This window comes from Phytophthora ramorum, assembly GCF_020800215.1.
Source record: "Phytophthora ramorum isolate Pr-102 chromosome Unknown Phyram_PR-102_s0013, whole genome shotgun sequence".
Lineage (NCBI taxonomy): Eukaryota > Oomycota > Peronosporomycetes > Peronosporales > Peronosporaceae > Phytophthora > Phytophthora ramorum.
This window is the reverse complement of record NW_027150659.1, coordinates 1,029,265-1,056,066: the sequence shown is the minus strand read 5'-3', so window position 1 is coordinate 1,056,066 and position 26,802 is coordinate 1,029,265. Positions and strand designations below refer to the sequence as shown.

At 51.3% G+C, this 26,802-nt stretch overlaps 7 protein-coding genes across 7 annotated transcripts; 4 read left to right on the top strand and 3 right to left on the bottom strand.

The window, feature by feature from the left end:
- Nucleotides 1-15: 15 nt before the first annotated feature.
- On the bottom strand, nt 16-516 carry KRP23_11968 (uncharacterized protein; the record flags this gene model as incomplete). Its single annotated transcript, XM_067882551.1, has 1 exon — nt 16-516. One exon carries the CDS (start codon nt 514-516, stop codon nt 16-18), a length of 501 nt encoding a protein of 166 aa, XP_067740139.1.
- Nucleotides 517-812: 296 nt separating this feature from the next.
- On the bottom strand, nt 813-1,964 carry KRP23_11967 (12-oxophytodienoate reductase 1; the record flags this gene model as incomplete). Its single annotated transcript, XM_067882550.1, has 1 exon — nt 813-1,964. One exon carries the CDS (start codon nt 1,962-1,964, stop codon nt 813-815), a length of 1,152 nt encoding a protein of 383 aa, XP_067740138.1.
- A 1,773-nt stretch (nt 1,965-3,737) lies between these two features.
- KRP23_11966 (Mitochondrial dicarboxylate carrier) lies at nt 3,738-4,628 on the top strand (the record flags this gene model as incomplete). The annotated part of the gene is made up of 1 exon (XM_067882549.1): nt 3,738-4,628. The coding sequence occupies one exon, from the start codon at nt 3,738-3,740 to the stop codon at nt 4,626-4,628; it is 891 nt and encodes a 296-aa protein (XP_067740137.1).
- A 502-nt stretch (nt 4,629-5,130) lies between these two features.
- On the top strand, nt 5,131-7,617 carry KRP23_11965 (33 kDa inner dynein arm light chain, axonemal; the record flags this gene model as incomplete). Its single annotated transcript, XM_067882548.1, has 4 exons — nt 5,131-5,989; nt 6,950-7,081; nt 7,165-7,412; nt 7,480-7,617. 4 exons carry the CDS (start codon nt 5,131-5,133, stop codon nt 7,615-7,617), a joined length of 1,377 nt encoding a protein of 458 aa, XP_067740136.1.
- A 13,269-nt stretch (nt 7,618-20,886) lies between these two features.
- Nucleotides 20,887-21,237, bottom strand: KRP23_11964 (uncharacterized protein; the record flags this gene model as incomplete). Its single annotated transcript, XM_067882547.1, has 1 exon — nt 20,887-21,237. One exon carries the CDS (start codon nt 21,235-21,237, stop codon nt 20,887-20,889), a length of 351 nt encoding a protein of 116 aa, XP_067740135.1.
- Nucleotides 21,238-21,482: 245 nt separating this feature from the next.
- Nucleotides 21,483-22,803, top strand: KRP23_11963 (PP2A regulatory subunit TAP46; the record flags this gene model as incomplete). The annotated part of the gene is made up of 3 exons (XM_067882546.1): nt 21,483-22,337; nt 22,416-22,567; nt 22,641-22,803. The coding sequence occupies 3 exons, from the start codon at nt 21,483-21,485 to the stop codon at nt 22,801-22,803; spliced, it is 1,170 nt and encodes a 389-aa protein (XP_067740134.1).
- A 142-nt stretch (nt 22,804-22,945) lies between these two features.
- Nucleotides 22,946-24,050, top strand: KRP23_11962 (Axonemal dynein light intermediate polypeptide 1; the record flags this gene model as incomplete). Its single annotated transcript, XM_067882545.1, has 4 exons — nt 22,946-23,289; nt 23,345-23,514; nt 23,598-23,845; nt 23,913-24,050. 4 exons carry the CDS (start codon nt 22,946-22,948, stop codon nt 24,048-24,050), a joined length of 900 nt encoding a protein of 299 aa, XP_067740133.1.
- Nucleotides 24,051-26,802: the final 2,752 nt, after the last annotated feature.

Genomic DNA, 26,802 nt, shown 5'->3' with positions numbered 1-26,802 from the left:
ATTAAATTACCTGTTCTAGTTGTTTTCTAGCTGGTCCCCGCCTTTGTGGAACTGGTCGTACGGGTCCAGCTCGTCTAGTATAACGTCATCCTGTGCTACATCGTGCTGGACGACGGTCTCGTCAGATGCAAGAACTGCTTCTCCGAAAAGTGGCGAGTCGTCACCGTTAAATACGTGACCAGAACGTGGCTCGGCCAAAGTAGGAGTCTCACTGCCGCGGAATACAGGGTATGGGCCCCGCATCTTCACAGCCCAAGCCGAAGCGTCCACCGATGAATACAGAGCAGCGCTGCCAACACCAGCCAACACCAGCAAACCCAGCGTAGCGACGAGTTTATTCCGCTGAGCTCGACGGTGTTCCAAATGCTTGTGCAGAATCGTCGACTCGGACATCGTCGAGCGCGACATCGCCTTCTTTACCGGAGATACGTGGCACTCGTAGTTGGCCTCTTCCAGAGACGCGAAGAACTCCTCGTCCATATCGCGATACGCGCTTGGGTTGTTTCCTCGGCCCATGGTAGTGGTGGGTGTCTGGCGAATGATGCACTGAGGAATGGCAGGTTGGGAGATGCTCCTTCTTAAGCGCTAGAATTAGCGGTCAGACCGATAGGTGTCTTGTCCTTTGCCGAATTAGCAGATCCCGTCCTTGGACATGGTGAACGGTTTCTTGTCCGTTGCAACATGGCGGTAGAAGACGGTCGATCGTAAATGGTAAAGGTTGGTGCCTGTGTTTTGAAGAAGAAGCAGTTCATCAAGAGGAGCGAAAGTACAATTTCATTAGAGCTCCCGGTAGGATGACGTACGTATTCTCTCTACAACGACTTGGCCGCCTTGCTCTCTTCCAGGAAAGGTTGGTCCGTGTAGCCCGTCTCGCCCGGGGTGTAGAATGTCTGAGCATTGTACGGGTTCAGAGGCGCGTCGATCTCCAGTCGCTTTACGAGGTCGGGGTTCGAGATGAAGTAGCGACCCATTGCCACCAGGTCGGCGTCACCGCTGTCCACAGCTTGGATGGCCGACGCACGGTCGTAGCCCGACGCCGTCATGAGTACACCGTCGTAGATCTTGCGGAAGGTGCGCGTCATGGATCCGTCCGTGGGCGCGCTGGGGTTCTCATGCAGTGCAAACGCACGCGGCTCAATGAGGTGAACGTAGGCCAGGTGGTACTCGTTCAGCTTCTTCAGCACGTAGCCGTACATACCAACGGGGTCGGACTCAAACTGGCCGTAGCTCTTTCCGTAGGGCGACAGTCGAATCCCCACACGGCTCGAGTCCACCACCTCCAGAATTGCGTCCAGCACTTCAAACAGAAAGCGCGCGCGGTTCTCAATCGATCCACCGTACTTGTCCGTGCGGTCGTTGATGCCATCCTGCAGGAACTGCTCGAGCAGGTATCCGTTAGCGCAGTGGAACTCGACGCCGTCGAAGCCCGCAGCCATCGCATTCTCCGCCGCTTTCTTGTAATCCTGCACAATCAGCGGGATCTCGTGCGTCTCCAAAGCACGAGGCGGGACGTGCCTCTTGCGACCCTCACGGGTAGGAGACCATCCAGTGGACACGTCCATCGTGGCGCTGGAGGACACTGGTAGGTCTCCATTCGGCTGGTTGAGTGGGTGGCTCACCCGACCAGTGTGCCACAACTGCAGAAACATGTGGCCCTCCTTGGCCTTGACGGTGTCGGTCACTTGCTTCCAGGCATGGACCTGCTCCTGCGTGAAGATGCCGGGTGTGCCCAGATATCCGCGAGCCTGCGGACTGATATTGGTGGCCTCAGCGATGATGAGTCCGCCCTTGGAGGCACGCTGACCGTAGTACTTGACCGTGATCTCGGGTGGGACGCCTTCCTCGCCATGTTTGAGACGGGTCAACGGAGCCATCACAACGCGGTGCCGCAGCGTCAACTGGTTTAACTTGCCGCCGAGTTTGACTGGCGTGAAGAGCTTGGACGCTTGCGGTGTCGACACCATTGGCACTGGATGAGATTCTGCTGAGGACTGGGGGGAAAATTCGATTGTGAGTGGAAGCGGGGGCTCAATGCCGACTGGCCATGATCTTCAGAACAGCGGCCATTTGTAAGCGGAAATGTTGATGGCAGGCTGCGGTTTACTCTATCGCGCTTGCTGACGTACCTGGCACTATATCGAAGAAAATATAGTGACTATCAATCCCCGTCTAACTCGATCAATTTCATCTACACCATTTCACGGGTTCTGCTTAAGCAAGAAAGAGAACACATACTTGTGGGCGTTCGTGCCCTTTATACTATTTTATCCTTTGCAGAGGGGCGATGCTATGAAACCAGCGACCGCTCATTTGCGGATTCTAGCCTTCTAAGTCAAATCGACCGACACCATAAAGGACAAGAAGCTCGAAGCAGGCCGAAAGAATTTAAGCATCCCGAGTAAGCTCAAGGCGTCGGCTTCGAGCAAATCGAGTGTCAGGACAGGATCAAAGGCTGTAACGTCTACCATCGCAGCGACCGAGATCAGGATGGTGACGCAGACAACCACAACGAGACTGCAACGTCGATGTCCAATCCCACTACCAAGCCCCAAAACGTGAGTATCAACCCTAGACGCACGGCGCAGTTGCAAAGAGAAAAAAAATGTGAAGTCGGGTAGCGCAGGCGAGGCTGGTATGACGGAAATCATCAGTGCTGAAGCCAAAACGAGCTTTCCGAAGATGCCAGACGATATGAAGATTTTGATTACCAAGAAGGTGACAAAGGAAGTCAAGAATGGACTCAACTTGGGCCAGCTGAAGGTCACGATCACCATCACGTTGCTACCCGATCATATCAAGTTCCTTTGGTCCAGCGATGACACGGGATTTCAGCAGGGGCCCTCTTAAAACAGTATTGAGAGAGTCGATCCAGGGTATCCACAAGAAGAAGGCATTCAAGATCACACGAACTACGTTAAGGACACGAACAGCGGCAACTATCTGCGAATCACGATCGCACCGAAGCGATTATAGATTGATTGTCAAGCAACAGAGGGTGTTTGCTTGTGCAAGCAAGTACGGCATTCGTGATACATTAGTAGTGTTGGCAATCCGTTACTGAGTGTATGTTGTGTTGGCAATACGTCGTTGATTTCGACTTGAATCGCATTGGTGTTCATGGAGAACGACGTACTAAGCACCCAAAAACGTTTTCAGACCTTTAACGTCTCAAGTTAAATGCACGAACTGGGTTTTTGATGTTCCGTCACCCGGTCCATCTGATGAAGTCTGTTGTTCTTTACTACTTTTGATGTCGTTTCGACAAGCGTTGAGGTGTAGCTGTTAGGGTACTTGAAGTATGTTCCAGTAACGCAACAGAGCATTCGTCTTCGACAAGTCTCGTTAAATTTAAGCTCACCGGGAATTTGACAAGTGTAGGCATCTTCTTCACTACTTCATGATAAAGTAACATCTAAAGCGCAGGTTACTTAGGGGGCAAGGCAACGTCAAACATTCGTCCCATCACCCTGTTGACGGCCACGCCATTTCCAGCCAATGGACGATTTTACATTTGCTTTCCGCCAATCCGCTGTCTTCACGACCCTTCGTCACCCTCTTTACGTACTCCACACCACATTGCGCATACAAAATTCAAGTTTCCACTACCGTCGGAAAAAGTAACGGTCGGATGACGTACGTCAGTCGCAGTTTGACCAGTCGCAGTTTGACCAGTCGCAGTTTGACCAGTCGAGCGTAGCTACTCGCCGGCCACCTCGCCCAGCATCAAGCTGCCCGCAATGGAAGACCACAAACACTCCACCACCATCAGGCCGCGCCCACCGCTCGCTAGCTACGCGTTCGGAGGCGTGTCCGCTGTGGGCGCCGTGTTCTTCACGCACCCGTTCGACCTGCTCAAGATTCACCTGCAAACGTCCAAGAAGGAGAACCTGGGGCTGGCCACCACTGTGCGCCGCATCCTCAAGCAGCAGGGACTACGCGGACTCTACCAGGGTATTTCGGGCGGAGCGATGCGGGAGGGCACGTACTCTACCATGCGCTTCGCAGTCTACCACTACCTCAAGGACGAGGCCGTGCGGCGCAACGATGGGCAGCCGATCAGCACGGGACACAACATCCTGCTGGGAATGACCGGCGGAGTGATTGGAGGAGCGGTCGGCAACCCCGCAGATATTGTCAACATCCGCATGCAAGCGGACAGTCGTCTGCCGGTGGACAAGAGACGCAACTACAAACACGCAGTGGACGGACTCGCGAGGGTGAAGCAGGAGGAGGGACTGGGCGCCTTGATGCGCGGCGTGCGACCCAATATGATCCGTGCCATGTTGCTGACGACGGGGCAGATTGCGGCGTATGATCTGGCCAAGTCGACGATTTTGGAGAATAAAGTCGTGGCCATGCACGACAATCTGCAGACGCACATCCTGTCCAGTATGGTGGCGGGGCTCGTGGCGACGACGGCCTGTGCGCCGGCAGATGTGGTGAAGACCAGGTTGATGAACATGCACAACAACGAGTACAAGAGCGCTACGGACTGTTTCCTGAAGGTGGTAAAGCACGAAGGACTGCGGGGATTGTACAAGGGCTGGCTGCCGGCGTACATGCGTCTAGGTCCGCAGACGCTGTTGACATTCGTTTTTCTTGAGCAGCTTCGGAAGCGCTTGCTTTAGACGAGCATTTCGAGTACGATCCCAACTGCTAACCCTTGCGTTGGCTATAGATTTTCCATGCTCTGGAGCTGGCTGTGCTCCTTGTGTCTGCGCCAGTGAATTCCGACCTCACAATCGTGACCAGGTGCTTTTGTTAATCTCAGCTCCCACATTCCAGCTTTTCAGCTAAACCAAACATTATCTCTTTTGAGAAACTGGGTCGCCTTGCAATTCATTTCGCACGAGAATGTCAGGCAAGCTTCAACCAAATTGAGCACAATCATTGATTGGCATCTTAAAATCAGCGGGATTCCCCACCCCGCGTGAAACAAATTCTACCGTTGTCTGTCGCTTTCGGGCAATGCAACGAATTGTTTTACCAATTTTTTTTTACAAAAATCTGGTTTGGGGGTCGGAGAAGTTCTACAAAACGACATCCTACCGTTAGTTGTGCAAAAAGCAAATTCAATCTGGAATCTGCAACGATAAGAGCACAGCTACATTTTCTTGGTACCGGAAAGTCATGGCGTTTCCGTTGTCGATGGGGTTCGCCCCAATGTCGGAGGAAGAGCAGGCTGAGTTCATGGAGAACACTGTGGACGATATCGAAGAAGTCCAAGAACAAGAAGCACGTACACAGGAAGAGATGATCCAACGGTTCAAGAACATGCGTGCCATGTTTGTTCGTCCTGGAGGTTTCTTTGCTGAGCAAATGATGCGAGGAGAGTTTCCATCTGACACCGTTCAAGTCGGATTTTCTCTAAATGCCGACACAAAGCCCAAGTCCAGCATGAGATCACTCCGTACGCTCAAGCCCATGACTGTACAGGAGCTTGATCTTGGAACTACACACCGAGGCCGATATCTATGTGGGTGGGTGGCCATCGACGACGCATTTTTTGGCATTTCGTCGTCGTCACTTCTTCTCGAAGATGTGACCGGGCGTCTGGTGGAGATTGCTGCGTATGGGTTAGTTGAGATTGATCTTCCACCAACTCAACGGCAGCGTGCCTTGGCTAGTGGATTCCCCAAGGGCAAACCAATTGCTGTGATTGAACCGTACTACAAGGTGCGGATGGATGGGTCGGTGGGAATTCGCGTCGACGATGCACAGGAATTGGTTCCGTGGAGAGACGTGCCGACCGACTTGATCTCGTGGAAGAAGCTCGGGAACGAGTATTTCAGTGCGTTGAACACCCAAAATCAAGGTCGCGGGGCGTTGGCGTGCTATCAGCGATCGATCGAAGCTGTACAACCTGAAGCTCATACGATAGCTGTGTTGCTCAGCAACCTTGCGACCTGTCGGTTCAAAATGGGCGACTACGTGTCTTCCATTCACCTTTCAGGTGCGGCAGCACATCTCAATCCTGGCTACTTTAAGGGTTGGTTCCGCCTCGCTTCAGCCCTGGCTGAGAATGAAGCGAAAGCTCAAAGAGGAGGCGAAGTGTGCCACCCATTGGTGGTAGCTCGCGTGGTTGCCCGTGCGCGTCACGTTTTACCATGCGTGTCGCCTCAAGAACAGCAAATGCTGGAAAATACGCTCAAGACCAGTGGCGACACATTCGCAACGCCCGATAAGCTTCCGCAATTCCATTCGTACGCGCAGTGGTGTGTGATACTTGGGTCTTCGGAGTTTGTGCTTGTTGGAGACAGTCTCGCTGGGGATGAGAAAGCTACAGACGCATGGCGCAAAGAAGGATCCGACAATTTTGTCAAAGGGGACTTGAATGCAGCTCAAGAGTGTTATCGAAAAGGCCTTGCAGTGAGTGCGGCTTGCTGCCGTGACATGTCACTCGTGCTGAATAACATCGCTGCCATGCACTTGATACTGTATCGAGAAACTTATGACGGCCCAGGTATCAGTGTAGGTGGAGGCTGTGCGTGTTTTGTGAACTCCGAGAACGATGTCAAGTATTGAAGTAGATTTTCTCAGTTGCACTGTTGCGAGCATACTTGTTCCGCTGAACTATAAGACATGGTCTCGCCGCACTCGCTATTAGAATATTTAGGCTTCACGGATGACGAGTACAATAGCGACCTGCAGACAGTTCGTTCCAGTGTCTTGAAAAAGATTTCGTCATTGGAGAGTAACATCCGAATGCAGGAGTTGAATCAGAGTACCAGTGACGACGTTTGCAGCAGCCCACAGAATCTAAAGCGGTATACCAAGTTTCAGACGTACCAACAGGTGTGCAGTGGGAATAACGAGACGCTTTGCGGCCTAAGAAATTTACAGCCCAGAAAGAGAACAGAGACGACATGGACGTTGATATACATATATCGCACAATTGAAGAACTTCGATAATATATCACACTTTGTATTTGCCGCTTCGAAATCACAGTCTACTCGCCAGCGGGGACAACTATCTGGAAAACCCAAAGTGGCAGCGCATTTGACCAGCTTTTGGAACAATATCAAGCACGAGTACATGCTGTCTGCCCCGTGCGAGAGAAGTTTTTCTTGCAGGTTTTCGGTAAGACGGAGAGGCTTGTTTGGTTAATTATGACGCGGATTGGCTGGTGAATTGATATTAGTGATGTGCTCTACTTATGACAGAGGAGCTGATTCGAGAAGTGGCCTGCGAGTGCCCTGAGCGAGGCTTGATGCTGTTGCGCGTACGGGATGAGCTGCGTCTGACGATCGAAGCACATCAGACGCTCTACCACAACAGCATTGCTTACGGGAGGCAGAAGGCTGTCCAAGCGGAGGCTGGTGTTGGCGAGCTCGAACTCGCTGTTTGTCGACTGAAAACAGAGCGAGATTTGCTTCTAGCAAAGAAGAAGGAGCTCACCCGCAAAGTTATGGTACGTGCTATTATAACCTGTGTATTTCATCTGCAGCCTTTCACGCAACTCTCATGTATGCGTGAAGTACCTGGAAGAGCAGAACAGCGAAGAGGAGAAAAAGCGTCAGCTTCGCCATTCGCATACCATGCAGTTTCTTCAAACGCAACGACAAGAGCTGGACATTTTTCATCGTGAAATGACGCGAGATCCAACTTGGAAGTAAACACAATGTGTCAATTGCTTTCTTCAAAGTCGGATCTTGCGTAAGCACCAACATGAGTTGGCCCAAATCTTTGACTGCACTCGTTTTAGTTGAGGTGACCAGCAGATGAGGTGCACCAACTAACTCTGTCTAGATGACAAGCAGAAGCTTTGACAGGCGGTTTAGCGTCAACACGTGAAGCTCCATAAGTTTGGAATCATTGCAGCGGATTGGTGATTGTAGACGCTTCTGAGTGGAGCAGTTTAGAAGAAATTAAAGTGCTTTGCATTTCCAAAACGACCGCCACTGCCCGAGTGTATTTCAACTGAATATCAGCGTCAATACTCAGCAGTGTTCTGTGTGGGTGTCTGAGTCGGTGCAGGCAAATTGCGATGTGTGTCGCTGCTGTATCGGGCTAGCTGCGCTAGCATTTCTAAATTGGATGATACAATCCTAAAGTTTTCTCCTCCCCACCTCCGCAGCTGAGTCCTTTGGAACCATTCCCGAAGCGTAATGCATTCTGCTATACTCAATGTTGTCGTCGAAATGTCACCGGTTCTCGTGTATTGGGATATCTCGAGCGTAGGTGCGGTATTCACGGAATGCTTCTTACGCGACCAAACACTTGGCGATTTGGAGTAGACTGGGATTCCTGCAAACAAACGAACTGTGTTTTTATCCGCGAAAGGTTGAGAAGAGTCGTAATATTAGTAGAGACACGCAAGATCAAAATTATGCTGAAGTTCCATACCAAAACGCTTCATGTCTTGTTTGGTAGTTTATCCCTTCCGAAACCATTCCGTGAACCGCTTGTAGAGTCGATAGTTTCTCGCGGGGGTTCCTGGGCTTTTGATGCGCAGACGCTCAGCCAAGAGCACGGGATTGATTCCGCTCTTGACTAAAGACTTGAATAGAGATGTCGACATTTTGTTTGAAACCCCCTTGATCGACGACGGGACCACAATTCTCTCTTCCGATGTAGCAGGATCCTCCACAGAGTCATCGTTCGTAGCCACGTCGTTCTCGTGGGTCTTGTCTTTGCCTCGAAGAGACCTCAGGGTGGGTCCGCTGTCGTAACCATTCGTGAGAGAGAGGGCTGAAAGTGCTGTGTCCGATTCAGCACGTTTCGCCTGGGATACTTCGGAAGCCACCACTGCAGCATCACTCGCACTAAAAAGAGTGACCACAACAGCCAGTAGTGTGCAGTGATAGAGACGCATGGTGATGTCGTGAATTGGGGGCTTGGACGGTTGACAGTGAATCGAGAAATGACCCACGAAAACACTGTCGAATGACTCCTGGGTGTTGGATTTCTAAAAACAATAGCGATATGCGAGCCATTCCAGGACACTACTAGCACTATTGTACTCGTCACAAGTCGTTGGACCAAAATGTAGCCATGGGTTTTGAAGATTCACAGCCCTAAAACCGATAGCGACATTTAGAAATAGAGTGCAAAGTTGAATCTAGATTTCAAAAATGAGGTCAAAATTGGCTGAATCGCAGCCGTTAGTGCGCTACGGGTCGCTTTACAAACGCACTCCTGAGTAGAGCTGTCAACGTTTTGCGTAGACTGACAACTGACAGAAAACGTTTTGTGCAGTTGTCAGTTTAGCCTAAACTGACACAAACGGACGCTAAACTATTCTGCTATCACCAGCTGTTTCGCACTTACCTGACGATATACCCTTGTCGTGGTGAAAGCAGCTGCTGTTCATTTGCCGCCCCTGGAGCGCGGAATACTGCTGCTGCTGGGAATACCGTGGCGGAGTGGCCTGAGACTTTGAAAGCTGCTGCTGCTCAATCTGCGAGAGTGGCATCGATGCTCCTTGTTCCTGCTGTGGCCTCAGCATGGATGGTTCCTCATAGAATTCTTGCGTTTCTGCAGGCGGGCACTGAGAGCTTTTCTGTGGCAGGCGCGCATGGGGCTGTGCATCAATGACATCTTCATCGTCACTAGCGTGCACGGTCGCCTCCATGACCTCCATCTTGAAAATGCTGGGGTCGGGATGGCGGGAGCTTCCCGCCGGAAGGGAAAGACCTCACGACCGAGCACGATCAGAAATGTATGAAACAAAGCATTGGATAGTTTAGTGTCAGTCTGTGTCAGTTTTCGCGTGCAAAAACTAAACTGACAACGTTGTCAGTTTAGTTTCAGTTTGTGTCAGTTTAGCGCTAAACGTTGACAGCTCTACTCCTGAGGCTTCAGAGTTGCGGGAAACGGGTTGCTCTTGAGGAGCACTTCTGATTGGAGGAGGGGGCAATACACAGGCGAAAGTGCAAATGTAGTAAAAACACATCCGCAGATATCGTAACCAGGTGCTGAAATCGTTCAATTGAACATAACTTTACAGAGGTAGTTTGTCCTCGCTTCTTGCCACGCTCGCTTGTCTTGGGTGCTAATCTAATGTTTAACAGGTTAACGATATACATCTGATAAGGAGCTGGCGTCGCAAAAATCGTGCACACACCTCGAACGTGGTGCTGTTGTTGGCTCTGTATTCGTCCATGACGATCGTAACACCATGATCAATCTTCAGACACACAGCTACGAGGTCTCGGGTCCGCTGCCCCCTAAAGAGCCTGTACATGTATTTTCCTTCGATATGGTCATGAACTCGTAACACCGTACGACATAGTCCTTCTGATCTGGGGTCAGTTCTCGCACCGTGGTGTTTGACCCGGACATGTTGCTAGCGAAGTAAAAGTTGTAATGCACGTACAACGCACTAAGAAAATAGTGTCGTGGCCGTCTTAATCTGATCGGGTAAAAACTCGAAGAGCTATTGCCATTTGTGTGGCATGTCAATAAGTTTTGGTCCAACCTTCAATGACGAGTACAATAGGTGCATGCTGCAAGTGGTAATCATGACCGGGGTATTTTCCTAGGATTTGTTGGTCATCATGGATACTAGTATCAATAGTACAGTAAAGGTGTTGACGAGTAATGTGGCGAGGGTAGTTTGGTGTCCATCGCTCATCGAAAACCTCAATTTGAAGTAGATCAAATCCTATCCTAAGAAAAACACTGTGGTACATGTAGTGATTATCACCCTGGTCGTTAACAGCATAACTTGCAGATTCTCTTAGTTTTATCGAGCAGCTGTAATTGGAACGCACGGCTTATTAACAGAGAGTCTCTGTAAGAACTGGGCAAAAATAGCTGATTTTGGGGGTGAACTCGATTTTCATTAATTCCGGGAAAAACAAGACAGACTTGAAACCAACAGAGTCGGAACGACTGGTATTTACAATGTAATATCGCGCTGGCTGCGTTCGCTCAACGCCAAATGCCTCCCACAACAGCAGCGTGAAAAACATGCCTTGATAGCATTTTGTATGGAAATTTGTATGGAAATTTGTGCAATGGAAGGTGGCCTAATTTTAGAACTCAGCAAATTCATGGTGGTGGTCGTACTAGCTACAGACTTACCGAGCTTATCGAGAGAACGTCGATGAATTGCTGTTCGACAACGGCAAGCCGTGCTCGGTGGCCAAAACCGCTGACCTGGGCCTCGTCATCGAGACTCTTCGCTGGCTGGCTCGACAAGATCGACGGCTCCGCCACACCCACATCAAGACCATACCTCTGCTACACCAAGACCGAACCTGTCAGTGTTTGCGATCAGATTACCCCGTGGAAGTTCCCGTTGCTGCTTATGGCGTGGAAGCTGGGTCCCGTGCTGTGGGTAACACGATCGTTGAATCAACTTGTGTGTGCGAGGGGCTTGTTTGGGGTCGGGCGCGGAATGCAAAGTGCTGCCCTCCCTGCAGTTCGGAGAGGATGGAGCCGCTGGGCTCCACAGCCTCTCCTACGTCTGCACTGGATATTCTGCATACTAATTAAAGGTACTACCTGATTCCTATCCCTATTGGCTATCTAATCTGATACACTCACCCCTCCACTAGATACGCGTCCCTCCAGCAGCCATTCCCGAAAAAGAAGCGCGCGCAGTCGGATCGACAGGTGCGTCGCCGCTGCCGTCGGAGATTCGTCCGACCCTCTTCCTCTTCGCCTCTCTTGGCCTGGCTGTTGTGGGCTTGGATAGGTCTTCGTCGACGATGGCGCCCCGCTCTGTCGCCGCTCCTGCTGCTGCTCCGGTGGCTGCTCAGCCTGCCGTGCTCGCTGTACCTGCTGCGTTGCCGGAGGTGTCGCCTGGCGACCCTCCGTTCTCTGGCTCGCCCACCAGCTCGCCTCCACGCTCCTCCACGACCGCTGAGACTGGAGTGGAGCTCGATTCCGACGAGGAGGCTCTGTGGGAGGCCCTCGTCCTCGCTGGCCGTCCTGCCATGCAGACCATGCCCACCGCGCCCAGTAATGTAGCCATCCCCGAGCTCTTCGACACCGTCGCTGTCCCGGCACCTCCAACTAATCTTCGAGAGCGAATCTTTGAGCTTCTAGTGGAGGGTTCCGACTACGACAGTGACAAGTTTGATGACTCCCAGCATGATGAGCAAAAGGAAGACGTTCCAGCTGATCAGTGGCTTTTCGACAGAGACGATGATGACGAGGACAGGCCAATGCTATCGCGCCTTCGTCGCGGCGATGAGACAGCTGCTTGGCATCCGCCGCTGCCGCCAGCTCCCGCTGTTCACCCCTCGAACGGTCAAGAGAACGTTTACGACCCAGAGGCTGAGTGGGACTACAGCAAACCGTGCGAGGTAGTACGGCTGCTAGATGTCCACGGAGAAGTTCCGCATCGTTGCTATCTCGTGGAGTGGAAATGTACGCCGCTCCAACTCTCGTGGGAGTGGATGGAGAAATTGGACAAGCCGTGGATTCGCGAAATGATGCAGCGCGTTGACGATTGGAAGGCGTCCGGTTCCAAGCGCGTTTTTACGCGGGGGAACAAGAAGAAGCGTGACAATGCGTCAGCCGCTGGTACTTGTGTCATGGACGGTCTCCGTATGGCGTTGTATTATCTTGGAGCGCCAGACTTGGTTACGATGGCAATGTGGGATGCCTTTGAAGTTATTCGACCATCGGACATTCAGTATGGCGTTTCTCGTGAAGATGCAACGGAGTTTTTCAAGGAGCTCCAGCGTCAGAGTGTTCCACTTAATCATGAAGATCTCCAACGGAATATTCTTTCCCAGTCTGCTGCCAATGTTGGAACGCTTCGGGGCGTGTTTGAAGATCTTGCACCAGGGGTCTATCTGACGAGTGCTGGAGAAGATGATCTTGGTCATTGCTTCGTTGTGGTTTCCTTCGGTCCAAACACAGTTCATCTTGTGCTTGACGGTTACAATGCAGCTAAAGATCCGCCGTTGACCGTTGTTCCTCTTGGACACCAAGAGTGGATCAAATACGTCAAGTGGATTTGCCGCGTGGGACTACAGCCTGGATATCAGTGTCGTCACGGAAAGCGCAAGACGAGGACGCAGCGCAAGCGGGAGAAGCGCTTGAAGCTGCTTTTGCAACAAGCTCAGGGGATGTAATACGGGAATGCATGTAGGCCTTCGATCCCCCCTTACGACTTGTTGGTTCGTCTTCGCTTTGATTTCCTTCGACTTGTTTCAAATTCGGCTATCAGATCAGGAATTTGCTGGAGATTCTCGACAGGCTCCCAGGTGGGTTCCTCTTCTCCCACCCACTCCACAAGAAATTGAGTCCGTCTTTTTCGAGTTCTCTTTCCCAGCAACCGTTTGACAAGTTGACCAATAGTACCGTCTGCGAGAACTACCTCATGAGGTCTCGACAATCGAGTTGGTTCTTGGTATGGTTTCAGTGAGCTCGTATTGAAGACTGGATGAAGCTTGTTGCCGGATTGAATATTCAATTCGTACGCGTGGTTGTGAATTCTGCGTATCACCTCGTAGGGTCCAATCCACTTTGGTCCCAACTTGGACGAGTTTGGCAAACCAGTATGCTTCGGGTCAAGATGCTGCGTGCTGAGATAAACCAGGTCACCAACTTTGAAGACTTGTTCCTCTCGGTTGTAATCATACACGTCACGCATTCGCTCTTGCGCTTGAGCTAGTGTTTCACGGCAGTACTGCAGTATTGCGGCTTGGCGTTCATGGAAGTTGACACCACGGCGACTTGCTGGTGTATTCCGTAGTTGTTCCGCGGCCAGCTGCAACGGGTTTAGAGGAATATACCCGAGGTCTGCTTCGAAGGGTGCCATCTTTGTGCTGGAGTTCGCGGTCGAGTTTACCGCAAACTCGGCATTCGCGAGATGCACGTCCCAATCGTCTTGCCGTGGTCCCACGAAGCAACGCAGATACTCCTCCAAGGTCCGATTCATCCGTTCGGTTTGGCCATCACCCTGTGCTCGGTGAGCGACTGTCATCTTCAGGCTCGTTCCAATTGATTTGAAGACGTATTGCCAGAAAGAAGACACAAATTTACGGTCTCGATCAGAGATTATGCTTGTAGACATTCCGTGAAGCTTCCAGATGTTCTCCATGAACAAACGAGCAACACCTTCAGCAGTTACCGTCTTGGTTGTTGGCACAAAATGACATCTCTTCGTCAAGCGATCCACGACAACCCAAATTGAATCCACTTTCCGTGCAGTACGGGGCAGGTCTGTTATGAAATCCATGGAGATTGATCGCCATCTCTCCTCAGGAGTACTAAGCGGTTCCAACAGTCCGGGTGGCTTGGTCAGCCGAGGTTTATTTCTTCGACACGGCTCACAGTCAGCGATGAACTTCTGGATGGATTTGATCATCTTGGTCCAATACCAGTGACGTGACAGTGTGAGATATGTTCGCTCAGCACCGGGGTGTCCTCCGTAATTGGAGTCATGGCATTCGCCGATGATCTGTTGACGAACCTTGACCGAGTTTGGTACGACTACACGAGGTGTGTCATCGCTGGTTGTCTGATACCATAGCAGTCCACGATCTTCATGGTAACACCGATATTTCTTCCGGTGCTGACGGTCGACACGCTTGCTCGTACTTTCACGTCGCCTTCGGATAGCATCGAATATCGCTTGAGCTTCTCGATCTTTGGCGTACGCGGTTTTAATCGAATGGATTAGCTCGCTGTCCGTTGTGATCGCACTTATCTCAAGTCGGAATGAAGTATCATCGAAGCTGGTAACACTTAAGTCATGAAAGTACTTCGTCTCCGGCTGCAAATCTGGACGTCGACTCAGGGCGTCAGCAATTCCGTTTTGCGCTCCAGGCAGATACGAGAATTGTGGTTGGTATTCTGCGAGGATGTCGTACCACCGTGCCAACCGACGATTTGCCATCTTCTGAGTGAAAATCCCTTCCAGACTCTTGTGATCAGTTTCGATAACTGGAGGTTTATCCAAGCAGTAAATTCGGAAAGCTGCCAGCGCGTGCACAATCGCTAGAAGTTCTTGTTGCTGCGTTGGGTAGTTTAACTCCGCTGGTTTCATCTTTCGATTGGTATAGGCAATGGGTTGCTCGACATCGTCGATGACTTGGAATAGTACACCACCAACCGCGAACTTACTTGCATCGGTACGCAGGTGCATTGGTTTGCTGAAGTCCGGCAAGCGCAGTACTGGTGGATTACACAAGCGTCGCTTCAACTCCTTGAAGTTCTTCAGCTGCTCGTCGCTGAAGCGGATCTTGGAGTTACGCCTGTTCTTCTTCTTCAACAAAGCAAACATTGTGGCTGTCAACGATGCATATTCCGGACAGAAACGTTGTACGTAGCCTGTTAGGCCCAGAAAGCTGTGAAGCTCTTCTTGTGTCCGAGGCACCGGCCAGTTCTTGATGGTTTGGACCTTGTCGGGATCCATGCGAACACCATTGCGACCCACAAAGTCACCCAGACATGGTATCTCCTCCGCACAGAAGACACACTTGGCCAGTTTCACGTATAACTTATTGTCCCTCAAGATATCCAGCGTTTTCCGTAGAGCTTGCAGATGCTCTTGGACGTCACGAGACTTGGTGAAGATGTAAATGTCGTCGTAAAAAGATCTCGTTTCTTCCAAGCCTCGAAACAGTTTGGATGTCAAGCGGTGCATCGTTGCAGGAGCATTGCATACACCCATTGGCAACACGAGATATTCCCAGAGTCCATTCGGAGCTTGAAAAGCTGTGTACTTGATATCATCTTCCCGCAGACGAACTTGATAATACGCCGACATCAAGTCCATGGTGGAAAAGTAGTAAGCTCCAGCCATGACGTCCAGGATATCTTCCTTTCGAGTCATGGGCATGCTTTGACGAATAGTGTTGGTGTTCAGGAATCGATAATCATGGACGATACGCCATCCAACGGGTTTTCGGACACAAAATGTCGGAGCGGCATGTGGACTTATGCTGGGACGGATGAGTTTCTTCGAAACCATCTCCACGACCCATTTCACGATTTCTCGTTGCTGCTCGGCGACTGTCGCCACTGTTGACGATACATGGCGAGATTGGGATCTTTCACATCGATCCGATGTTCGATCTTTCTCTTTTCTGGTAAACCTTCAGGTAGCTCCGGTCGGAATACGGTGTCCTTATATTCCTTCAGGAGATCATAGGCTGGGTTGTTTCGAAAACTGTCCCAGTCTGTCTCCAAGTATCGATGTGCCTTGGCACTGCCAACGTTATCAGGTTCATCGCGACGTTGCAGAGACTTGGCGACATCCTTGATTGTCTGATTCGACAGAACCAGCAAGAAATCAGGTTCGTCTGGAGTCTTGGTCTTGATCCTCAGGAACTTCCTCAGCTTCTTCCGCGATATGTACTTCGTTGTCACACCCGCAGAATCCACCACACCCATCGTGAACATCTTCTCGACGACGGTGTCTTTACCCCCTGTGCGATTTCCCTCCGTATCCACGGACACACGTTTATGTGAAGCCGACCTCGTGTCGCTTCGCTCCGCCAAGCCTTTATCAACTGGCTCGCGGTCGTGTTGCTCACAAGCAACTCTTTGGGTTCCCTTCTGCGCAGTTTCACGTGCAAGTTCAAACACGGGCCTCACATCCGTTTCCAGCGCGGCGCCTCCGCGGGAATCAGGTCTTTTCGCCGATAGGCCTTTCGCCTCGACAGATCTCTGAAGCCCGGAGGCATTCACCGGTCCGCCTTCCTCGATTGGTCCGCTGATCTCGCTCGCATGCTCCACTCGTAGAGGTTGTTTTCTTGTTCCTTCGATTCTTCGAGCACTCCAATTGATATCCGGCTGCATGTCCTCGAAAAATGGTATCCCAACGATGCAGTCGAACTCGTCAGGAATAGCATAGACGACAGCAACGCATTCGTATGCTTCGTCAAGTCCTGATACATGGATCGATAGATCCAGTAGCTCAAGCTCCGCTTCCATGATTTGGTCATCTCCTAGCTTCACACGAATGTTCTTCCCGCTGAACTTAGTCGTGCTGAGCTTGTTTTCGTCAACCCATCGTTTTGAAGCGTAAATGGTTGTTGCTCCGCTGTCGAGCAGGAGCTTTGACGTTGTGATAGTCTGACCCTTTACAGCAATGCTTCCATCAACTGAAAACAGTGGTCACGACTTATACACAAGAGGGTTTTCACACAGAACATTGAGGCTGATATTCTCCAACGTTAATGTTCTGGTTTCGCTCTCGACCACGCCAGGACCCCCATTCACTGGCGCGGTTTGTCGTTTCCCTGCTTGGCTTGTTCGTTCTTCCAAGCGTAGCAGTCGGCCTTGACGTGGCCAGGCTTCTTGCAGAAGTAGCACGTGCGAGTCTCTTTGCTTTCCGACTTAGCTCTTGGTTTGAAGCGACCTTTTCCACGAAACGGCTTCCCCTTAAAGCGTCGTGGTTGCTTCTCATTGTCGTCGCCAACTGTTTTCTTCTTGTCGGAGCGAATTTGACGATCACGCGCGTCTTCCACGAAGTGGGTTACCTCGTACTTGACCGCCAGGTCCATGGCGTCGCTCAGCGTCTCGGGGTTCTCAAGTTTGACGTAGCTGCGCGTCCGGGGCTTGAGACCGTTCGCGTAGTTCAAGACTTGGTCGAGAACGCTCATTCCTTCCACGCGGAAGATGAGTGCTGAGTAGTCGCCGTTGTACGTCTCGATGTCCGCCGTTTGCTTGAGGCGCTGAAGCCTCTCGCGGAGTACCGACTGGTAGTTCGACGCCTCGAAATGTTGGAACACATGCTCACGGAAAATCCCCCACGTGTGCTCCTCGTTTCGAATTGTCGACGACCAGTGAAGAAACCAGCCGGATGCCGGCTTTTCCATCGCTGATCCAGCAATGCCTGGAAGGCGCGTGCTTGCATCTTCGATCGCGATGCCGTTGATTCGGCACGCGTTCTCGACTTGAAAGAGCCACTCCCTCACGTCTTCCCCTCGCTTCCCAGTGAACTTGGGCAGATGGCTAGGGACCTTCGAGCGGTCCACCATCGCTTGGGTAAGTCGATCGATCTCCGCACGAAGTTGGGCGTTCGTCAGAGGCATGGGCTTCCAAGGGGCTGGGACCAACAAGTGCTACCAGTGAATCAACTTGTGTGTGCGAGGGGCTTGTTTGGGGTCGGGCGCGGAATGCAAAGTGCTGCCCTCCCTGCAGTTCGGAGAGGATGGAGCCGCTGGGCTCCACAGCCTCTCCTACGTCTGCACTGGATATTCTGCATACTAATTAAAGGTACTACCTGATTCCTATCCCTATTGGCTATCTAATCTGATACAATCGTGCTGAAGCCTGCCGAACAGACACCGCTATCTGCCCTGTGCGTGGGTGAGCTCATCGTAGAGGCTGGATTCCCCAAGGGTGTGATCAATATTGTGCCTGGCGTTTTGCGTCGCGTTGGGATAACTAATTCACGAAGGTCGGGATACTTTCTAAGGAAACGATTTAACCATTTGCGGTTTGGAAATGATTTTGGGGTAACCTTAGAATTGCGTGTGGCTGTCGCGTGAACAAGTACGGCAAGCTCGTCTAAGTTGAAATTTGCGTTCTTTTCAGCGCGCTCGCGAACGAGAATTTGAATGCGTTCTTCATCCTGATCGGTCAGGTATCTTCGGTGAGTGGATGGGAATCGCGAGGCTAATATTTTTCGTGTCACTCGTCGCCTCAGTGCCGATCTGTCTGCACCATGCTGTCGTGCAGACAAGGTTGCGTTAAAGCCATCTTCCGTTGCTGCACATGTAGCTGATCGCCATGTAGCTTCGTCGTTATCTCCCATGGCAAAATCTTTTCTGGTGATGCCACGACCGCGCGTACACAAAGCAGGACATTGCGAGTCGCTTCCACACCAAAGATACACAAAGAAGGACCTCAAAATGCACACAACGTCATTTAATATGGCAAAGAGTATGAATTCATCTGGACGTCGATATGAAGGACAACGGCCCAGGTGTGGTACACCACGCGTGACCATGTTGATGAAGACGGAAAGGTGAGTATGTGTGCCAAGTTTGCCACCAATTGGTGCTTTTCCGGATTTTTTCACTTTGCAATTACCCCCTTTGTCTGCCCCAGTTCTTACGGAGACTCTCTGTTAACACATGCAGTCAAATCCTAGGAAGAAAATTTCGGTCGCAATTACCAGTGATAATTTACTACTCAAAATCTTGTAATGCAGCTACGTGGTTTGTTGGATATCAACCTCGTTCGAGTTCTGCAGCGGTGGTAAACTAGATCACCAGCCATTTGACACTTGGAAATGAATGTGAGAATTCAGCGCTTGACAATTGGAGGTGGAAGTGGGTGGCTTATGGCTTCTTTTCTGAAAGAGCTCGCCGCTATTTACCCCGACAGTTACAGCCGCAAGACTCCATTTTTTCGATCAAGGCGACGTCGGTTATGCGGCTACATCCAATGGAGAATAAAGATCTTGACAAAAACGCAAATTTTACGGTATCCAGGGAGATCCGCGGTGTCAAGGTGTTGAGCAATGGGGCGAATAATGGTGAATGTACTTGTGCCGGGATTGGGTAAGTACCAAACACACTCGGCTAGTCTTATCCGCGCAGAGGATACAACGGAGGGAGGTATTGATGATGTTTGAGGAGGACCCACAGGATGAGGTTCTCTGCGAGTTTTTCGGGGTTATTGGAGGTTCACTTCAGTATTTAACGCTTCGAGTTCCTGCTTATCGAACGTGCATGCCTTAAAGAATTGCTGCAATTTGTCCTCAGCTGCGAGAGATTGCAATCTGTACGCCTGCGATTGAGGTTCGCTTTCTAGTTCGATTCCAAAACCAGGTTTTGATCGTGCCCCCACCAGTTCCATCCTCGTTTGGAGACATCAATGAACCAGTGTTTTATTTCTGTGTAGCTGCGCTACCTTTCGCTCAGGGGGGGGGTTAAGAGGTCCTCTATTTGTGTTTAGCTAAGAAACTATAGAGTCCTGGTATCGCTGGAGGCTTTGCCTTATTGATAATCCTTTCTGTGGCTCAGTGTCGCTGCTGGTTTTCAACAGCTCGTCTTGGATTCGGATCTGGAGTGTTGCAGGTACGCTGTCGTGGCAGAGCACCTCTTTCGTATATTTTGCCAATTGGTGCGACTTGAGTAATGCTGCAACCGCTTTTTGTAGTGTCTTGTGTGTTGTTTTCCAAACAGTTGATGCAGTATCCCCCACGGTTGCTCCGATGCTCTGGTTCGCTCTTGCCGCCTTTATGTCTACTTGTGACCCTTGTACAATGAGTCTTACTGTAGACAAGAGAGTCTCTTGCTTTAGCTGTCGGGTTACTCTTAATATCATCCGTGTTGTCACTATAACTCCTGCTAATTCGTGGCGCTACCTTTCGCTCAATCCATGCGGCGTGCCCGAATCCGCAGAAACTATGACGTGGGTGGCGCCACTACGCCATTGGAAGAATGTTGCGTTGCGTTAATGCTCAAGCCTCTTTCCACCATGATAATATCTCGGACGTAGGCACCGGCGACACGAAGCTTGCGCATAGCTCTGAATCACGAAAGCAAATTACTATCTCACATTACCAGGTTTCAGACATGTACGTGGGCATCAGCCACTTGAGCTGACTCGCAGACACTGAGCTTTTGTGAAAATCATTCTGAGGTCTTCTGTTTGTTCAGACTAAAGTTTGGGTGATGAACTTACTCCGAGACTTGACAGTGCAATCCGGAGCAGGATTCACGTCGAATATGAATGGTCAGCTAACGATAACGTTATTCCGAAGGTTAGCGGATGGCATTGGCACCGACAACAGCAGCAACGTACTTGGAGATGCAGCTGATCTCGCGAAGGTGCTGGTCGCGCTCCTTGGACTCGTTGCTGGCATCTTGTCCCAAACTGGACAAAGCAGACCTTGATGGCTACACGCAATGAGGTCGACGGACATAATGCAAGACACACTTTTCATTCTGGCAGTTTGGAATTTAGCGTTGCGTTACAGGACCGACTTGAATCCTGTTTCCTTGCTTGGTAGGTGCTTACTCCTTCTTTCCCGTGCCCGTGGCCATGTAGAACTCGCCGCGGAAGATCTGCACGAAGCCGAGGGCCGTGCCCACGAACATGGCGGTCAGCAGCGGGCCGTCCGACTCGCGCTTGATGTACGTGGGGCGCTTGACCGTGGCGAACAGCTTCTGGTCGGCGGCCACGTGGCTCTGCTTGTTCACGAGGCCGGAGTAGGCGCGACGCTGGGCGCCGGCGCGGGCGAGGCGGGCAGTCTGGCGGGCGAGCATCTTAATACTGAGGAGGCAGGTAGGGAACGAACTTCGCGCCTGTAGCTTCTTTTCTTCACTGAGGGCGGAGGGGGCACCAACGGAAGGCAACAAAGACATGGAGCCGCGCGTGTGACCTCACATCAGTACTACCTGGCTTTACCGACTGGTTTGAATCTCCAACTGATGTTTGTTTTATAAATATGATAGAATATTGCACTGTTCGTGTTGAGACTGTTCGTATCGGTTATTGTAGTACTTTTCTACGGTAGCGAGGACGAGTGCCACACCAAGTGGACATTAATTCCGCGTGGTCCACTCCGTAGCCAATCCACAATTCGCAGGACGTGATCAGTTCGACCATCATGTCCTCCTCCACCGCGCTGCCCGATCGCGTGTCGTACGTGGAGGCGCATCGCCGCTTCATGGCACTGGAGAACCCTAGCACGGCCGTGTCCGACCCCAATTCGAAGGCTTTCCAGGACCAACTGACGCAAGCGCTGCAGTACATGAAGCGATGCGTTCTGCAGCGTCAGCAGGACGGCGTCCTGTCGTCCAACGAGCGCTTCTTCGAGCTGCATAACACGCAGCTGTATGCCTTCTGTGTCGAGTACTACCTGGGCATGCTCACGCCCAAGCAGACGTTCTTCCAGCAGAGTGGGCAGGATGCGCAACTTCAGCAGCAGGACGAGCAACATAAGCGGCGATCGGGTCCCACCGACCACACGCGTAACGTAGTGTACCGCATCAAGTTCCTGCGCGAGGCCGACGTGTTCCTGACTGAGTTCTTGGACCGCGCCGAGAGCGGCGGTATCCTCACGGAGAAGAAGCGGCGCGAGCAGTACGAGCGGCTCGAGAGTAAGCAGTTCACGCTGTCCAGGGACGAGAAGATCCAGCGGTTCCAGTTGCAGCGGGAGATGGAGAAGAAGCTCCAGGAGGTGCAGAAGCGGCGTGAAGAGAAGGGAGATGAACACGTGGGTGGTCACAAGGAAGACGCTGATGAGCTGGACGATGACGAGGACGACATGGAGGACCTGGAGCGCGAGCAGCTCATGACGTTCATCCAGTTGTCAGTAGTCAAGTGTATGGAGGAACAGGCGTCCATCAACCAGGAGAAGGACATGCTCGAGACCATGTTGAAGATGAACGCGGCCACGGACAAACAGGATCTCTTTTCCGAGGCGCACAGACCGCCGCCGCCGCCACAGGGGCAGGGAATTGTACGGACGTGGCACGACTGGAGATATTTTTGTGGACTTTTAGTGTTGACTTGGGGTTGTTGATGTTGGTGTTTGCAGGAGGTGACACGGATCAACCCTCAGATGGAGATGCGGCGTGAGACGGTTCGGTCGGGAGTGTTCCAGCCTGGCCACCGATTGCCTACGATGACGTTGGAAGAATATGCGGATCGTGAACTGGCAGACGCTCAGGAACGTCAGAAACGAGAACAGTACGCTGCATTATATGTGATGAGAGATGGTTTGTAGCGTATGACCTGACATTATCGTTTCAATCTACTGCAGGGAGGCACCGCAGGGCCCGCGTCGGTATGAACAGCTTGTTGAAGACGGCGATGAGGACGACTTGGCATTAGTAGAGGAATCAACGTACAAGGACCGCGCATGGGATGATTGGAAGGATGCGAACGAGAAGGGCATCGGCAACAAGCAGGGGTCGCAATTCTAGCCGTGGTGTACTTGGTCATGGCGATAGGTCGACCTGTAACTACCCCAATACAGAACTGGTAACGAGATGCCTAACTGGTTGCAATCACGTCGTTGAGGATTGGAAGCGACTTTTCAAGTGCAGGACAGATAGCATATCTGCCATGCCAACAGAAGATGACTGTAAGACCTATGCTCCAATTTGTACTGACGACGCTGGTGTAGAGGGTGACGATGACTCTCGACAGCTGGAAGCTCTTTTGGAGGAGTTCTACTCGTTCATGTACGAGAAGGTGGTGCTCGTAGGACCGAAGGGGACGAGTCCGTCCAGGACGAAGAACAAGGCTGGACTACCGACACGTGGTTCCTCTCCGACACATGAAGCTCAACGAAGACAAGTTGCTGGTGGGCCATTTGCCTCGAGTGTACAAGGGCTGGTAGTACCCGGTTCGTCGACCCCAACCTCAGCTTTGTCAAGAGAGATCATGGACGCTCTGTTGCCGCCAAAGTACGTGGCCGCAAACTTCAATTTGTAGCGAAACTCGTTTCTTAGACCGCTGTAGGACGTGGCAGGATGATCAGGGCAAGTGGCAGCGCATGGTCCGAATGCATCCTGCAACACGAACGGAGACGTATCAACTCCAAGAAGCATTTGACCAGCTTTTGGAACAATATCAAGCACGAGTACATGCTGTCTGCCCCGTGCGAGAGAAGTTTTTCTTGCAGGTTTTCGGTAAGACGGAGAGGCTTGTTTGGTTAATTATGACGCGGATTGGCTGGTGAATTGATATTAGTGATGTGCTCTACTTATGACAGAGGAGCTGATTCGAGAAGTGGCCTGCGAGTGCCCTGAGCGAGGCTTGATGCTGTTGCGCGTACGGGATGAGCTGCGTCTGACGATCGAAGCACATCAGACGCTCTACCACAACAGCATTGCTTACGGGAGGCAGAAGGCTGTCCAAGCGGAGGCTGGTGTTGGCGAGCTCGAACTCGCTGTTTGTCGACTGAAAACAGAGCGAGATTTGCTTCTAGCAAAGAAGAAGGAGCTCACCCGCAAAGTTATGGTACGTGCTATTATAACCTGTGTATTTCATCTGCAGCCTTTCACGCAACTCTCATGTATGCGTGAAGTACCTGGAAGAGCAGAACAGCGAAGAGGAGAAAAAGCGTCAGCTTCGCCATTCGCATACCATGCAGTTTCTTCAAACGCAACGACAAGAGCTGGACATTTTTCATCGTGAAATGACGCGAGATCCAACTTGGAAGTAAACACAATGTGTCAATTGCTTTCTTCAAAGTCGGATCTTGCGTAAGCACCAACATGAGTTGGCCCAAATCTTTGACTGCACTCGTTTTAGTTGAGGTGACCAGCAGATGAGGTGCACCAACTAACTCTGTCTAGATGACAAGCAGAAGCTTTGACAGGCGGTTTAGCGTCAACACGTGAAGCTCCATAAGTTTGGAATCATTGCAGCGGATTGGTGATTGTAGACGCTTCTGAGTGGAGCAGTTTAGAAGAAATTAAAGTGCTTTGCATTTCCAAAACGACCGCCACTGCCCGAGTGTATTTCAACTGAATATCAGCGTCAATACTCAGCAGTGTTCTGTGTGGGTGTCTGAGTCGGTGCAGGCAAATTGCGATGTGTGTCGCTGCTGTATCGGGCTAGCTGCGCTAGCATTTCTAAATTGGATGATACAATCCTAAAGTTTTCTCCTCCCCACCTCCGCAGCTGAGTCCTTTGGAACCATTCCCGAAGCGTAATGCATTCTGCTATACTCAATGTTGTCGTCGAAATGTCACCGGTTCTCGTGTATTGGGATATCTCGAGCGTAGGTGCGGTATTCACGGAATGCTTCTTACGCGACCAAACACTTGGCGATTTGGAGTAGACTGGGATTCCTGCAAACAAACGAACTGTGTTTTTATCCGCGAAAGGTTGAGAAGAGTCGTAATATTAGTAGAGACACGCAAGATCAAAATTACGCTGAAGTTCCATACCAAAACGCTTCATGTCTTGTTTGGTAGTTTATCCCTTCCGAAACCATTCCGTGAACCGCTTGTAGAGTCGATAGTTTCTCGCGGGGGTTCCTCGTTTTCGGATGCGCAGACGCTCAGCCAAGATCTTGGGCTTGATTCCGCTCTTGAATAAAGACTCGAATAGAGATGTCGACATTTTGTTTGAAAACCCCTTGATCGACGACGGGACCGCAATTCTCTCTTCCGATGTAGCAGGATCCTCCACAGAGTCATCGTTCGTAGCCACGTCGTTCTCGTGGGTCTTGTCTTTGCCTCGAAGAGAGGTCCGCTGTCGTAACCATTCGTGAGAGAGAGGGCTGAAAGTGCTGTGTCCGATCAGCACGTTTCGCCTGGGATACTTCGGAAGCCACCACTGCAGCATCACTCGCACTAAAAAGAGCGACCGCAACAGCCAGTAGTGTGCAGTGATAGAGACGCATGGTGATGTCGTGAATTGGGGGCTTGGACGGTTGACAGTGAATCGAGAAATGACCCACGAAAACACTGTCGAATGACTCCTGGGTGTTGGATTACTATAAACAAACAATAGCGATATGCGAGCCATTCCAGTAGAGAGCTATAGTCCTTTGGGCTTCTCAGGCCGTTCTGACTCAAGGTCAAGACTGCGCATAAATTGCAGAAAACGTAATCTCGACTGGTTGGCAAAAACGCATAAGCGTTCGATTGTGCAGTTTGTGCAAGCTCGAACGATTATGCGTTATCCTCACCGACGCTCTCACGATGCGATGTATTTCATTCAGCAAACAGCACAGCCGTCACCTTTGCACACAACAAACTCAAAAATGGCAGCATCTTCCAACACCCGACGGTGTTCCATACCTGGCTGCAACAAGTTGGCGCAAACTCGACGGTTGTGCAAGGCTCATGGCGGCGGTGTGCGCTGTCGCGTTCCAGACTGCAACAAGTTGGTGCAAACACGCGGATTGTGCGTCGCACACGGGGGTGGGGCACGCTGCTTATTCCCCGGTTGCGCCAAACTGGGGCAGTATAAGCGTTACTGCATCTCACACGGAGGTGGTCGGCGCTGCAGCATCCCCGACTGCCACAAGTTTGTACAATTCCGAGGCTACTGCAAGGCGCACGCGAATCAGTTCTACAAGAGCCTCTTGCCATTGAACCAAGCAACAGCAATCGATCACCCTCCCACTTTCAAGCTGGAGACGTCCAAGCTCTCCATCAAATTCCTCCTGAATCCTCTTGAATCGCCCAATATCGAGTCGAGTCGCTGCAGTTCAGGTGATTTAAGACCTCATTCACCGATGTCAGAGGGTACGACAAGTCTGAAATCCAGAGCCGACACGTGCATGTCGGCTATTGTTTGATGAACTTTCGTATGTTTCACAGTGTCAAGTGTAAAGCACTAGCGAGGGGAGCTGGCCTTGCTCCCGAGGGTTTCTTGCCGTGATGTATTGATCAAAACCAAAAGTGAGAGCTGCAGACATCTCTCTCAAGGCTAACCTAAAGCTCTGCACTACCAGTCATATTGTACACCACCTACGCAGTTGCCTCCCTCGCATTGTTGGCCGTACGCACTTTAGCATTATTCTCTTGAACGCAGCGTCTGCAGCCAAGTCGACGATATTCTCAATGGTGTTGTTGTTGGGTACACCCCGAGGCTTCACTGCTCCTGCAAACCCTCACTTTTCATTTCGCTCCGTTAAGCGCACTCATCCAGTCTCCAAGCTCCAGCGCGCAAGCTCCATCCTCCATGGAGGTGAGGAGGGGGAGGAGGAAAAGGAAGTTCAGTCCCAACAGCCCGTTGTTCGTTGTTAAAGAGCTACCCACCACATCCAAAAATGCTATTCTTGGCGGACCTCCCAGCGCAGACGTAAGGCTCGAGGAGAATGCTGCGTTGACTTGAGAGCTGCTCAACGGATGTCACGTCACGCGACCTGCATGTCGAGACTGCGCACCGTCCAAGTTTGCTTCACTGACAAGACGTAGCAGAAAAGTTTCCTAGTGTCACCATGTGCCTATCTAGAG